The sequence below is a fragment of the Gossypium hirsutum genome, chromosome D01 (genome assembly GCF_007990345.1).
Source record: "Gossypium hirsutum isolate 1008001.06 chromosome D01, Gossypium_hirsutum_v2.1, whole genome shotgun sequence".
Classification (NCBI taxonomy): Eukaryota; Viridiplantae; Streptophyta; class Magnoliopsida; order Malvales; family Malvaceae; genus Gossypium; species Gossypium hirsutum.
Genome location: NC_053437.1, coordinates 20,489,538 through 20,505,260, shown reverse-complemented (window position 1 = coordinate 20,505,260; position 15,723 = coordinate 20,489,538). Strand labels below are relative to the sequence as shown.

The window sequence follows — 15,723 nt, the reverse complement described above, 5'->3', positions numbered from 1 at the left end:
CGGCTAAATAATAAGAAAATGGTAATTACTAATACTTTTAGTCCTTGTAGATACGATATCTCTAATCACCGTAGCTATACTATTGTTCGATAGGTGCGCTTACCTTTGTCGTATTTATAGTTAGTTTTGTGACCATCACCGAGGTCATGACGTGACAAATTGTTTGGTGACGTCACGATGTCAGCCCTGAAATTTTGAAGCTTTGCAATTTGGTCTTATTTCATGCTCAGGTCAACAAAAGAGCTTTTGAAAGCTCAATTAAGGCTCGAATTTAATTGTGTATCAAAATGTGAACGTGTTTATGATATTATTGAATGTTTGAATGATTTATTTACGGTGTATTTGAAAGTAGTTGCTCTAACAACGGATGTGTCATCTTGTAGCTCAGACCCAACGATCGGGTTGGACAAGGGATGTTACAGTTCAATAGAGTTATCTTCATTCTCGACACTATGAATTATTTCTTCTTTATTTGTCTCCATAGACCATATACATTTGTTGTTTCTTTTTACTAAGCTAAATCAATATTATTAAAAAAACCCAACATTGTCCAAGATTACATACGCACGAGTATTTCAAACAAATCTAAACCTATTCAAAATACATGACACCCGAACAAAAGCACTACCTCATCAAACTAAAAAGAAATAAAAAAAAATCCAAAGAACAATTGTTGGTCAGAAAAACTCCATGATCCTATCCCAACTTAATGATATGCCTAAATAGTGTGATGTATGTTTAATTTAATGATATAAAATTGAAAAGCAAAAAAAGTTCAATTTGTTTCTTTTCATGATTCAATCATGAAATTTTGCAAATAAGAATAGAAACTTACCTTTGAATCATCAAAATGATAAGAAATGGAAAATAGAAATGTGAATGGTAAACTTAATGATTACTGCTGAATTGGATACAAAGGTTAGGATGTGGAGGGAAAATTTTAGATTAGAATGAATGAACAATAAATGATTAGTACAAGTTAACATGGTATCCTATTTCATATAAACTACACACCATTCACGTGGGTTAATTAATGATGATGTGTATATGTAATCCTTATTACACTCACAGTTACTAAATTTTGATTAGATATTAATTTCATAGATAGATATTTTGAGGGTTCCTATAAATATCTGGGCGCTTAGGCTAAGACTATGAAGTGACGTGGCAATATCAGAGTCCACTATGACACGTGTAAAAAAGCGATGACAATTGTAACGTTCTTTTGCCCGTCTTCCTTTTTTTCTCTCCTCTCTCCTTTTTCTTGTTTAAATAACAATTTTATCATCTTCTAATCCTCACAACTCAGGGGCATTCTTTTTCCTTGTGTTATTATTTTTGCATGGAGGGTTTCATCAGAACTGAGTCTTGGACGAGTTCAGAGGCCAATGGCCTTGAGTCACCCCGCTTTGCTCTACACCAACAAGTTCCGTGCTCGGTAAATCAACCATCTTCTTCCTGTTCTTCTTTTCTAGCATTTTTTTTATCCTTGCTTTATGTATTAATGAATTTGCGTTGTGGGCTTTTTTTCTTCCTGCTTTAAAGGAAGTAACTTTGACATGGGTTTAGCTGGTAAAACAGCACAATTTCCAAACTTAAACTCTCTCTCTTTTTTTTTTTAATCATTTTCAATCATACATGTTCTCCTGATTGTATGTATAACGTTTCTGTTGGGCATTTATGAAAACAATTTTAAGGAAAAGGCAGGTGTTTATGATTACATGTTTCTAATTTTCGAGTAGCTTTGATAATTAAGTACTATTAAATCAGGGTTTGTAACATTGATTTTCTATCATCACATATTTCATAGTTCTATTTCAAGCTGTACAATGCAGATGTAGTCGCCTGTAATGTCTGCCAACTTATATATGTGGGTGTGTGTTTTATTTGCCTTGCAAAATCTTTCTGATGATATGTATTTTTAATGATAAACGATAACAGGAGTCTTTGATGACTGAATCTACATCTACGGAATGGACAGATGAGAAGCACAGTTTATACCTTAAATCCATGGAAGCTTCGTTTGTTAACCAGTTATATGATTCTTGGAATTTTCTTGGCCGGAGCTCAAAATTATCAAGGCAAACACATGGTACCTCTTCTGACCAGGTTCATGACTGATCTCTGCTAGCTACCTTCTTTATAATAATGGGGTAGCTTTCCCCTCTCCATATAATCAATGTTGTGTTCCAATCTTTGTTGCAGTACAAAGTTCTTCGAGGTGGTCGCTGGCAGAAGATCAATTTCGAAAGACCTGGATTTCGACTAAATAAAAGAGATCGCCCTAGCAGTTTTATGGCAAGTCCTTGGATTCAGCACTTGAGATCAGGATCTAAATCTCGTGTTTTAGCCTCATGTAGTCATCTTCAAGATAATGTTTCATCTAAAGGTAAAAACAAACCAATTTTCTGTATATCTTGATGATTTTGTCTAAATCATGTGTTTATGGTTCCTGCAGTGGTATTGAGTTGATTTATCCATTCTTAAACTTGTTTGGAATTAATGATTTAGACTTTTATGGTTGATCTGTTAATGTTTCACTTGAAATGCTCTTAGTTTCATTATACATGGACTATAATCATGATTGCAATCCATATATGACAGCGAAGTAAATATTTCTTGATTATCTCATGATAGTATCCCTCTCCTAACGTCTGACATTTGAGTTTAGCTATAATAATTGAGATTTTTATACTAAAAGTCAGATTGTATTTTGTCACTCTATTGAAAAGTAAACCAATTAGTCTCTATACATTAGGTTAAAGAGAAAATTGGACATTTCTTTTAAAAATTTCATCCATTTGTATTATTAAAAACTAGTGTGATTAACGAAATAACTAGATAATGGCATGTGATGTGTCAGATGTGCGTACAAGAATAAAATTTTAACAATATAAATAGATAAATTTTTTAAGGGAAAGATTATTGTGCTCTTTGATGTAATGTATAAGGATTAATTTGTCCATTTTTTTAAATAAAAAAGGTAAAATGCAATCCGAATCTTAGTACAAAAGTCGCTATGCTAAATTTTTAATAATGTTTTGGGTATCTCATAAGCATGGTGGTTGTTGCAGAGGTGTCGGATCAGAACTTCGTAGATGAAGAACAAGGCAAAAAGTCGGTGGCAGTTGAAACTCCTTGCAATGATGAGGTAAAATTTATTAGCATTGGTCCTTTTGATTAAGGTGAGGCGAAAACATAAATCACTTTGGATTTAGTCCTAATTTAGTGGCATATTTCTCAACTTGGGTATAGGTTATTCTATAAGGCCCAAAAACCAGGTAAATATGTGTAGCAGAAGCCAAGATGAAGGGGTTTCCATCGGAGAGATTCATCCTGGTATGGTGAGCAAACCGAAGGAAACTCCATAGATGACTTTTCTTACTAAAATGAACTCATCCTGATACTATGTCCACGGTAATATCCGATGTCAAAGTTATATTTTATTTAATTGTAGTTCATGCAGGACAGTTGCTTCATGTAAACATAACAAGTTTTTTCTACCCTTACATACGTTATTCTCATTATGTTTCGGTTCTGTGTTGGTGCGTTTCAGTTTGTTTATCACGTGAACAAAGATTTTGAGGATTGGATTGAATATTAAACAAAATACAATTTCATTAGGGTTTCATCTTATAGAATGTTCATATAAAAGTCAAACTTTTATACAATGCTCAAATCAAAGTTAAACTTTTTAAAATGTTTAAATAAGAGTTAAATTTTTTTTAAATACTCAAATAAGCGTATATCAGATTTCAAGTTACATTTTTATTATTTTCAAGAAATGTCTAATTCAACTATCATGTATTTTATTCTAAATACGATAAAATTTATCCAACTTTTACTCAAATTGGGTTGAAATATGTAAAAGGTCCTTCTTTGAACATTTTGATAAAGGTTAGACCCTTATATAAGCATTTTTAAAGATTTGATCCTTACGTGAGTAACCCTTAAAATGTAGAGCTTTAATTTAAGCATTTAACTTTTTATAAAACTAATTTCTAATGTCACATGTGTTGCATATACACTTACGCATTTAAATTTTAATTATTTTTTTAAATAACGCATTTTAATTATTATTAAATATCATTGTTAATGATAACTTCTCTTAAACTATATAAAAAAACTATAATGTTAATTTGAAAAAAAAAGGTAATATAATAATTTATGATAAATAGGAAAGATATTTAAACTAAATTAATAGATATATTTAATGATAGTGGTTAAAACAATTGTTTAAATTTGACTTTTTTTTTTCAAAACATACTTCACTTACACTAAACAAAAAATAGATAGATAAAAATAAAATAAAAGTGTTTGCTTCACCTACTATAAACTTGTAAAAAAATAAAAAATATATTATAATATCATATTACCTTATCATTATTATTGTTCGAATATGATTCAATATCGCTTTTTCGAAGAACCATGGCTTTATTTCTTCATTCTTTTTGTAACTCTAATTTATTAATGCTAAAAATCTTTATTTTTAATTGTTAATTTTTTTTAGATGCTATTTAGTTGAGTATGCCTAATTACCTAATGCTATTTATAAAACTAAACTTAAATTTTACTTCGTATATAATTCTAATATCAATTAAGTGAAATTTAAGGTACTTCAAAGTTTATAAACACATTTTTTTTAAAAAAATTAACATAACTTTTTATGTCAATTTTAACTAATAATTATAAATTAAATTTTAATTATTATAAATTTTTTATATTTTATATTTAGAATTCTATCCAAGTAATAACTTTATTTTAAAATTAGCATAACTTTTTTAAACAATAATTTTAAATTAAATTATAATTATTTTAAAAATTAATTTAACAATATGATGAAAAATAAAGGGTTTTTTTATCAATTCAAAATTTTTTTAAACTCGTACTTTTATACATATTATATATTATTATTTAAATAACAACATATTGATTATAATTATTAATAAAGAAATATTTGAAATATATAAACAACTTAAAATTTTTAAATATAATATATTTGTAATATTATGAATATAATTTATGTTTTAATTACGAGGAAGAAGATTTGAAAGATAAAAATGTTATAATATGTATATATATAATTAAGGATTCAAAATCTATATATATATATATGATATAGGTAATTTTAGAAATAAAATTTTTAAATTTTTATTTTACAATTACTCTTAAAAAAATGATATTTGTCTCTTTTTTTTAAAATTATATTCTTTAATAATTTATTATACCTTATAGGACATTTGACAACCTCCTATCTCTATTTGTGGAGTTTAAAAACTCAACTAGCAGTGTACCAAATATTTTCTCATATATATCTAATACTTTTTAATTTCATAATGGAATAAATCTCAAAATTATACACGAATTTCGATTCAATGTGTAATTTGATACATGAACTTTAATTTGGTACAATTATACATATGAAATTTTGATTGTGACTTAAATATATACATGAAACTTTAATTTTGATTCAATCATACAAATTTAAAGAAATAAATATGTTAATTTATTTATATACTAGATAAATGTAATTATAAGTGTATGAATATATAAACATAAAACGATGCTATATTAATAATTTGTGAGAATTGGATCAAATTAAAATTACATAAAATTAAAATTCATGTGTAAAATTACATATCTATGTACAGGTTTAAGATTTATCCCTTTTAGAGATAATATAAAATGTGATTATTTTGGATGGAATTGAAATGTAAAAAAGCATGGAAGGAGTAAAAAGAAAGTAAAATGAACAATATGCGTAATGTTAAAAGCCTTGCCATGTCTTCTTCCAACTGAAAATGGCACCGCAGGAGTTCTCATTAGAATTTTCTTCTAAACTTGGGCAGATAGAATATTTGGCTTTTCATTTATTTTTCCATTCAGTGAAGCAACTTAACGAATTGATGAGAGGCAATTCCTCACTTCGGAAGATTTCCTTTTTGAGTCAAAGTTCAGATTTACATAACTGCTCTAAATCTTTATAGTTTCCATTAGAGATAACGTGTCAGCTTGGCTAGCTTGTAAACGACGATGAAGCCGTACTAGGTCTAATATTCTTATTTAATGTAAAGACCTTTGTTGAAAATTAATTTACAAATGTTTCGTGTTTAAAGTTTCAAAAGTGCACTCTTTGATTTTATTTTTTAAAATGTCAAATCAAGTTTTAATTGTTACTATATAGAGTCATATTGGGTTAATAAAGCGAGGTATCAAATATATATATAATTAGGATTTCAATATTTTTTAATTAAGTTTTGATGTTTCATCTGCTCAAAGTTATTACTATTTAATCATAAAGTTAATCTATTATGTATTATTACGAAAGCAACTTTGATTAATGCTTTTGTTCGATGACCTTGTCATTTATGAGTTACCCTCATATGACATTCTTGATTCTTTTGGGTTAAATTTGTTCACCCAAATTGATCCTATTTTATCTCATGCTCACCAATGCATCTTCCAAGATGAAAAAAATTCATTACTAACAAATAGTAATAATTATTCGGCACTTACGAATGACCTGTGACTACATTCCTTTTTCATAAACCATAAAATGTCAATAAGAGAATATCATTTGCTCTTTAACCAAGCTATGAATTCACTAGTGTGAGTAAAGTCGTGTCATGCGTAAGTTATGCATCCAATATACCAACTTTCAGCTCACTACTATAAAAGTATGGACTTTCAATATATCAAATTACATGACTTATGTACACAAGGTCAACCACTTGCCCGACAATGAGGTAAGTCACACTATGAACGTTGTAATTGAATAAATGTAGAAAAAGATCTAGGATAAATTCTAGTTGAGTCCTATCCGATGTATTGTAAATTTAGACAATTACACCTATGCCTCTATTTTTTAGAGTCATTCTCTTTGATAACCAAGACAAGTTATTTCCATAATTGGACTTATAAACAAGAATTGCCCCCATGAACCAATTGTACAATTGATTCCTATGGATTGCTAGCAATTTAGATTACCTACTAATACAAGTTGTCTTCTCGCATCATAATCTTTTTCGTATGATGTAACTTAATATTTGTTAAAAACTTAGGTAATCAATGAGTAAATATTTGCTTATTCATTTTGCTTTTCTTGTAAAAACCATTGAGGACAATCATACAAAGATGTGGTAAATTAATTATATGAAAATTTTTTATTAAATCAGTTCAAAAGATTACAAGTAGAATAACTGCACTAAGGCACAAATCTTAATGTGTTTAAGATTTTATGGAAGCCATGACTAAACCTATGTCCTTGATCGAGCTCAGCATGAAAAAGTTAGATAGGTTCGTGTCTTCCAATACCAAAGGTATAGGCAATGGTTAATTATATTTTTCTTTAATAAACACTCTAATTAAATGGTTAATTACTTTTACTATTGTTGATATCAGGGTTTGAATGAAAAGTTACCTATCTTGACTTGAGATGAAACATTGATTTTGTGTGAAGTATTACTTAATTAATTGGAATAGTGAGAACCATGGTAGTGACGTGCATATATATATATATTGTTTTGAGGTTGTTGTAAAGCTACAACTAAAATTGAATTCAAGAGAAAAGTTGCCCGAACAGGTGGGATGAATCAATCTTCTTTGGACAATATTCTTAGAAAAGATCCTAAACATTAGTCAAGGGTATATTTATCTTGTAGTAGTCATTGTGATGTTATTGACAATAATTCTTTATAACTTTTCAATGTTACCATTATAGGTTCTAGAATATGATTATTTTTTTTATGTTTAAAGCAATTAGGAATTATGTCATGAACAAGATTGCTAAAAATAGAAAAAGATGGGACTGATTTATTTTATCTAAATATTTCTTTTAAGATTGAACATAACAATAAGTTGAGTTTTAATTGCCATGTGATACGGAATGGGGATGATAGATATGAGGTTGAATGACATAGGGATATTTATGTTGTAGATGTAAATGATAGAACATGCACTTGTAGATCATAGGATCTTACTAGGATCCCATGTTGCCATACTGTAAGTTTGATATTGTTTAGAAAAGAACAACAAGATGAGTATGCAATTCATGTAAAGAACATGTACAAAAGGATGTATAGTTGTGTGGTTCCACCTATACCTAGTGAGAAATTTTATCTAGAGATACAAATGGGTGGAGTTGATCCCAAATTCTTAGGATACTTCTTAGTAGGCCTAAGAAAAAAGAAGATTGGGAAGGTAAGAAAGATAAGAGGAACATATTTATCTCGAATAGGAAGTAAAATGAGATGTAGCAACTGTGGACAACTTGGCCACAAATCCAAAAGTCATTCTAACAAAGATGTGGTAAGTGGACAATTTTCTTTTAATTCTTTTAAAACTTTGAATTTGTTAATTTCATTAGAGTTCATTTAGTTCTTTGTTTTTTATAGCAAGAAGGTGCCACCAAAACTAATTTATATGTTCCCACTACTGTGACTGCTAATACTAGCAAAAGCCCTTGTTGTCAATGATGCAGGTGCCACTAGACCAATAAAACTCATTATTTTCACTTTTCCAAGTGGAAGCAAGCCACCAAGGGCCTCTATTCAACTATTGTAGTTGGAAAATACCATCAAGTGGCATTGTTTCCTCTGCTGATGTTTGCATGAGAACATTAAAGGCAACTGCTTCTTCTGCTGCATATAGTAGTAAAAGATCAAGCACATTTGTGACTAATGATGCATTTCTTTTAGCTAGTTGTGGTGCTACATTAACCCTGACAGTTACATCAAGCTTACTAGCCAAAAGATATTTGATAGCCGCCAAATGTGTGAACGTTTGTGTAACACCCCGAATTTCGGGCCTAGAAGAAATAGGTTTTGAACAAGGGAACAGATAGGAGACTGCACATAAATATTTAGTTGTGCAAGGAAGTGACATAAATATATGTCTGCTTCAATGGTTAAGAGATTTAGGAGTGTTTGGAAGTGTTTGAGAAGTCAGGGGTTCAAGCCTTGGCTTATGCAAATTTTTTTTGTTTTTAAGTGAATAATATCCTTGGATCTAGATAGTAGATTCTTAAAGTATTGTAGTTAAAATATGTTATAAAGGAGTTGTTGGTCTAGTGGTAAGGGGCGTGTGGAGTGTACATGGGGTCTAAGGTTTGAGTGGTGGTGTATCAAAAAATAAAGTATTTATTTTGCTGCCTAATTTGTGTGGGTGGTAGAGTTGGATTGAAATATTGCTAAATGGAGTTTGAACTGGTCATAGAGGGATATTTGGAGAGATTTTAGGAGAAAAATGTGGGATTGAGGGAATATCTAATTTTAATTAATTCTTTTTCCAAATTCAGTTTCATTTTTTTCCCAGAATCCCTCCAACAAGTCTAACGTTACTCTCTTTCTCCTTTACCATATTTCCTTTTTGTTTTCTTTTTCCTATGCCTCAATAGTCGAATTCTGTCCTTTTTTTTACCCACATCTTTTGTTTCATTTTCTCTTGACTTCAATCTCCCTATGTTGCTGCTGAAATCTCTTCTCTTCTCTGTTGGCGATTGCTTCTCCTTATTTCTACCGAAACTTCCATTCATTCTCTCTTTTTCGTCGATTTCTTCCTTAAACGGTCTTCTGTCTTTTCAACATTGGCTGCATCGGTGGAAACAAATCATAACGAATGGGGTTTTCCTATGGGATAGTTATTTTTATCTTTCGGAATGGTTGGGGTGCTGTTCACATCAGGAGCATTTGCGTACAAAAAATCGTTTCAGGTGTGTAAACACCCCATTCAACTGTAGAACAGAAAAAAGCTGAAAAGTCAGAAATATGGGGTTTAAGACCACACAGGCGTACGATCGCTCGTGTGGCAAGCCCAAACCGCAAAACATGGGAATTTGACTGTAGAGGCCTCCATGAGCAAATTCATGGGCTTGGGCTGTAATGGGCCACGTTGAGCCGAAATGGGCTATGTAGGCCAATGGGCTCGTGGGCCATACACGGATGAAATCCACAAACTGTGGCGAATACTGGACTGGGCTATGTAGATCTCATAGCCATGGCGAAATCTGGGCTGAACGGGCCGCACAAGCGTGTGGGCCCACTTGGGCCGAGTAATAGGCCTTGGGCCCATTTACATTGTTATGACCATTTAGGTTACCTGAGTCACTCGAGGTGACTGCAGACCTTTCGAGAGGTCAATAAATGACCAAATTACCCCCATAAGGTAAAATGACCGAAATACTCTTAATGGCTAAAATGACCGAAATACTCTCGAAGGGTAAAATGACCGAAATACCCTCGATGGGTAAAATAACCGAAATACTCTCGAAGGGTAAAATGACCAAAATACTCTCGAAGGGCAAAATAACCAAAATACCCCCAAAGGGTAAAATTATCGAAATACCCCTGAAGGGTAAAATGACCGAAATACACCTATAGGGTAAAATAACTGTTATACCCCTAGGAGCGGAAATGAGTGTATGACCGATTTGCTCTATGTTATATATATAACTGTTGCTGAGTATGACATACTGCATACACATATGATTTATGACATGGCATACTGCATGGGGTTGAGATTCTGATATAGGGGAAGTATACTGTACAAGTGGCTTTGCCACATATACTGTTACTGGCAGCTTTGCTTGGTTACTGTTAGTAGCAGCTTTGTTGCGTCATTATTACTGGTAGCTTTGCTGCGATATTGGTGTGTTGGCTGGGTGGGTCAATTTTATCCCCACATGGTGTGTTGGTGGTACGGAGTAGTGTGTTGGCTAGATTGGGATGGGTTGCATTACTGCATTGTACTGATTACTGTATTGGGCTAAAACCCATATTGTTACTATATTGGGCTAAGGTCCACACACTGTTACTATAATGGGCTCAGGCCCACACTGTACTGCTACTGAATAGGGCTCAGGCCCAGGCTGTTACTGCATGTTGTTAGTTTATATATTGGGTTTTGTTTTTATAATAAGGCCTTTAAGTTGGTTTAAATTTTTAATTGGTTTTTTCCTTTAATATTTTAAACTGCTAGATTAGGAGATGATGAATTTTAAAATAATTACCATTTCCAAAGACACGAAATTTAAACATTAGAGTTTTCAAAAGCTTCCGCGATTTTAGATCAACATTTTATATCAAAAGCAGACAACAAGGCAAATGTTTTGGCTAGATGATTTGTTAAATAATAATTACGAAGCTTTTAAACCTAGAAACAAACTTTTAACAGCGAGTCTAATATTTCGAAAGAAACTTCAATGTGACACGCCAGATCCGACCATAACATCTAGGCCGGGTTTGGGGTGTTACGGTTTAGACTGGAAATATTGCAGCAAAAAGATATAAAATTAAAGTAGTGGTGTCTGCAAGTATATGTTGGGAAGTGTGCCCATATTGTAGTAAACATGTAATTATTTTCTATGTATTTGAACGATGAATAAATAAATAAAGTTAATTTCACATTTCACTATTATTTCTTTTGTGTTTGTGTCTTTCATGTTTTGCATGCATAGCGAAACTGTGGCAAACAAATTTTAGTTGATTTTCTAAGTTCAAACTAATGATAAGTGGCATTGTAAGAACATTTACATTGCAAGAAAGACAAATTACTTTAGTAGATAATCTAAACAAGTCCTTAATCCCGTAAAAGAATCAAAGTGAGCATTTGATTCAAATACTTAGAAGGATTATTGTATTATCTACAATTCCAATTAGGGAGATAGTTAGTCTTGGCTATCAGAGTAGTTGATTCCACGAGTAGTGTAACACCCTATACCCGATCCAGTCACTAGACCTAAGCTATAGGATGCTACAATAGTAAACCAGAACATTCACAAGCAATTTATTCTATAATACTCAATAATCAATAAATATAAGTTAATTCCACATTAAACATGCATTACAATCAAAACCAAGTTTTAATAAGTCTTACAAAAGCCTTTGAACAAGTTCAGAACTAAATCAAGACCAATTTGAAACATTTACAAAACAATAGGTATAAATGCAAAACAGGGGTCACATGACCGTGTGACAGCCTGAGCCCGTGTGGTGCAAGGCTAGATGCCTTTGTCCTCAAACCGTGTAACAAATTGTGCTAGTGTAACTTAGGGTCACACGGCCGCGTTGACAGGCTATGTAACTCACTGTGGCCGTGTGAACTAAAAATCACCCTGAACATGTAGCACACAACACCGTGTCAACTACCCGTGTGTGACACACGGCCGTGTTGTAGCCCATGTATAGCATAAATGACCTATTTGAGCAAGCTTTGATACCATTTCCTCAAGTGACCTATAATGCCAATTTATGTCATTCAAATCAACACCGAAACTAATACATTTCAAAGCCAAAACACCAATTCACATAATCATTTAAACATACAACCAATATGCCCTCATTGGCACCACAATTCAATAAACTTAAATCAAATAAAATTCATACTAAAGCTTTTAACAATTTCATACCAAAACACTCAACTATTTTATACCACAAGATGGTCACATACATATCACAATTTAAGGTTGCCTTTCACATTTTTCAATACCATTTAGCTTTCACTTATGCTACCATTTTGTATATACTTGTATATTCAAACTCAACAAATGTCAGAAACATAAGCACTTACTAATTCATATGCATAACACCATTCAAAATTTGTCATGTCATGCCACTATCTAAATCATATGCTTATTGTCTTACTAAACACCATACTTAAATTTTTAACATACATCAGATATCAAAACACAAACATAAACTTATATAAAAAGCTACTATACCAAAGTTCACACTATTTTGCATAAGTTAATCCAACCTATGTACATGTCATAAATAACCAAACTTGAAATGACAAAAGTCTACTGAATTAGAAGACGAAAGGTGTGTGCTTCTCACTGATATGATCAACACGTTTTGAATGTCCAAAATTTACAAAAAGACGATGATTCTTACTCCGATTCAGCTAGCACTGATACCAACTTGATACGCACTCGCATCGTTTAATGAATTGAGTTGTAGGATTTGCTCGATTGTGAATAATGAGTAAGTTGATGGCCTTTCAAGATAGGTTAAAAGAAGAAAAGGTTATTTAGGCTCAAAAGGGGTTTGATAGTTTAAGAAACAAATCAGAAAACAATGGATGCAATTTGGGCTAAGGATTTAATAGCCGAACTAACACAATAGAAGTATGTTAACCTGTAACTTATGAGAATACTTAGGTCAGTAAGGTGTTGATGGAAGTATATGGTAAATGAATAGAAACTTCGACCTGCTATCAAAGATGATAGGAACCTCAGTATGAATTCAAACGCCACACTTTTGGGTTTAAAGTGATAAGTTCGGATAGAAACAAAGACAGGTTTGACGCCACAAAGATGTTTGATAAGTCTCACAAGTCTTTGGAGAAAAACGAGAGTTGAAAATAACCTCACAAATTAACAAAATTCTAAAATTGTTCATTAACCTTAAAATGTGAATTAAATGGTCTATTTATAGGCTGGACTAAGGGAGCCGAATAGCCTATTCAATCAGATTCTTATGCCTTAAGTTTCTTTAGGAAACTTCCTAGAAATTTCCTATATACATTCTTGAATAAAAATCTAAATATTATCATTCTAGAAGAGATGGTTCGGCTGGCCCCTTTAATGGTGAAAATTCACATTCAGCTACTGCTTTTAAAGAGCTTAATTACTGCTTTTGGAGAAGAGAAATGGCTAGCTTGAAAACACATGCTTCTTTGGCCAAATATGAACAACCTCTAAGTTAATTAGCTGCTAGAATTTATGAGGCAACTTTTGGCCATTGCTCTCCACGAAATTGACTCTTGGAGAAGCTCAAAACAGCAGCTGGAAGTCCATTGAGCTGTACGAAAAGTTAGCTAAAAGCACAAGGCAGTTGTACTTTAAATGCTGTCCATGCATGTGCTCAAATACATGCTCCTTATTTATTAGCTTCCTTTGCCTTTAAGCTAGCTGATTCATCTGAAAAATAACCAAATAAATTCGGTTAAGACATGTTTAATACTTATGAAATCAGCAGGTGGGACATATTAAAATTCTGCACATTAATTCGGCTAAGACAAATTAATTAGCAGCCACTAATAAATTTGTCTTAATCTAGACATATTAAAACTTTGTAATTAAACTAAACATATTTAATTTATGACTTAATAGGGACATATTAAAGACATGTACAAATATAAGACACATTTAATAAGCTAAATTAAAATGTCCAGATTTAAACACATTTATTTAATTAAATGCTTTGAGCTGATTCTAAATTAACACAACTAATTTAATTTATTCAAATTAAATGTAATCAGCTTATTAAACTAGTTAAGTGTCGAATTAAGTTGAATTAAGTTGACACGCGCTAAAATCAGCTTGTAGGAAGGTGCGAATCAAACTAGTTGAGCTGGGCGTTTTATGTGCGGTCAACCCATCCCTCCACACTCGAGCAATATAGCTTGCTACAGCATCTTGGAACTTCTTGGCATGTGCTCGAGTGATTGTCCCCGAAGGCAACTCCATAGACTCAGCATCTAGCTTCTTGGGCGAGTTGTATCAACGAGTAAGTATTCTAAACTACTTAGTAAGCTCATATAATATAAACAAATAGCTTACCTTAACCATTTAACAATTACATGAATCAAGTGAGGTTTAAACTAAATCCACATATATAAACTCAAATGGTGAAACACCATATTCAACTTAAAATATAACATAAATTCGTATTCTAATTGATCACCTTGCTCACATTCACCCTTCAATTCACATCATATACCGTTATCAAGATTCAAACAACATCATTATACATATAAGGTTTTGAGCTCAATCACATATACAACCACAATTGTTTACATTTTCTTTTCAAACCATCTTATATCTTATATCCAAATCATATACATTACTTTGCCAACATTTGATATATCATCACCTTTTTATTTACAATTTTACCCAATGAAACTTTGTAAAAGAACTCGATACACAAGTGCAAATAACGTGTGATGCTCATTCAAACAAATCATATACATCAGTGTCAGGTTACTTATCCGAGCTAAACCTTTAACGATACAGTAAATAGCCTGGCCAATGTTGTATATACATGTAAGGTTACCAGTCCAGGCTAAACCTATAAAACAACAATAAATTACCAATTTAGGCTAAATATGTGTCACATGTATCTTCCAAGCTAAAGGCTATAGGCAATGGTCAATTATTATTATTTTTATTAATTTGTGCTATTTTTTACTTTTTTCTTTAATAAACACTCTAATTAAATGGTTAATTACTTTTACTATTGTTGATATCATGGTTTGAATGAAAAGTCACCTATCTTGACTTGAGAACATTGATTTTGTGTGAAGTATTACGTTATTAATTGGAATAGTGAAAACCATGGTAGTGATGTGCATATATATATTGTTTTGGGGATGTTGTAAAGCTACAAATGAATTTGAATTCAAGAGAAAAGTTATCCTAATAAGTGATATGAATCAGTCTTATTTGGACAACACTCTTAGCAAAGACTCTAAACATTAGTCAATGGTATATTTATCTTGTAGTAGTCATTGTGATGTTATTGATAATAATTCCTCATAGGCTTTGAATGTTGCCATTGTAGGTTCTAGACATATGCTTATTATTTTTTTATGTTTGAAGCAATTAGGGATTATGTTATGAACAAGATTACTAAAAAAAAAAAAGATGTAACTCTTGTACCGATTTATTTTATCTAAAGATTTCTTCTAAAACTTAACATAACAAGAAGTTGAGTTCTAATTTCCATG

The 15,723-nt window shown here is 31.6% G+C and overlaps 1 protein-coding gene across 2 annotated transcripts; it reads left to right on the top strand.

Annotated features, from left to right (window-relative positions):
- Positions 1–1,232: 1,232 nt before the first annotated feature.
- Positions 1,233–3,634, top strand: LOC107921448 (cold-regulated protein 27). 2 transcript variants are annotated; one of them, XM_016851297.2, is made up of 5 exons: positions 1,233–1,438; positions 1,942–2,109; positions 2,206–2,389; positions 3,075–3,151; positions 3,256–3,634. In XM_016851297.2, exons 1-5 carry the CDS (start codon positions 1,343–1,345, stop codon positions 3,265–3,267), a joined length of 537 nt encoding a protein of 178 aa, XP_016706786.1. In that variant the 5' UTR covers positions 1,233–1,342; the 3' UTR covers positions 3,268–3,634. The 2 variants fall into 2 exon arrangements, with proteins under 2 accessions (XP_016706786.1, XP_016706785.1); XM_016851296.2 differs by having other exon boundaries at positions 3,075–3,634.
- Positions 3,635–15,723: the final 12,089 nt, after the last annotated feature.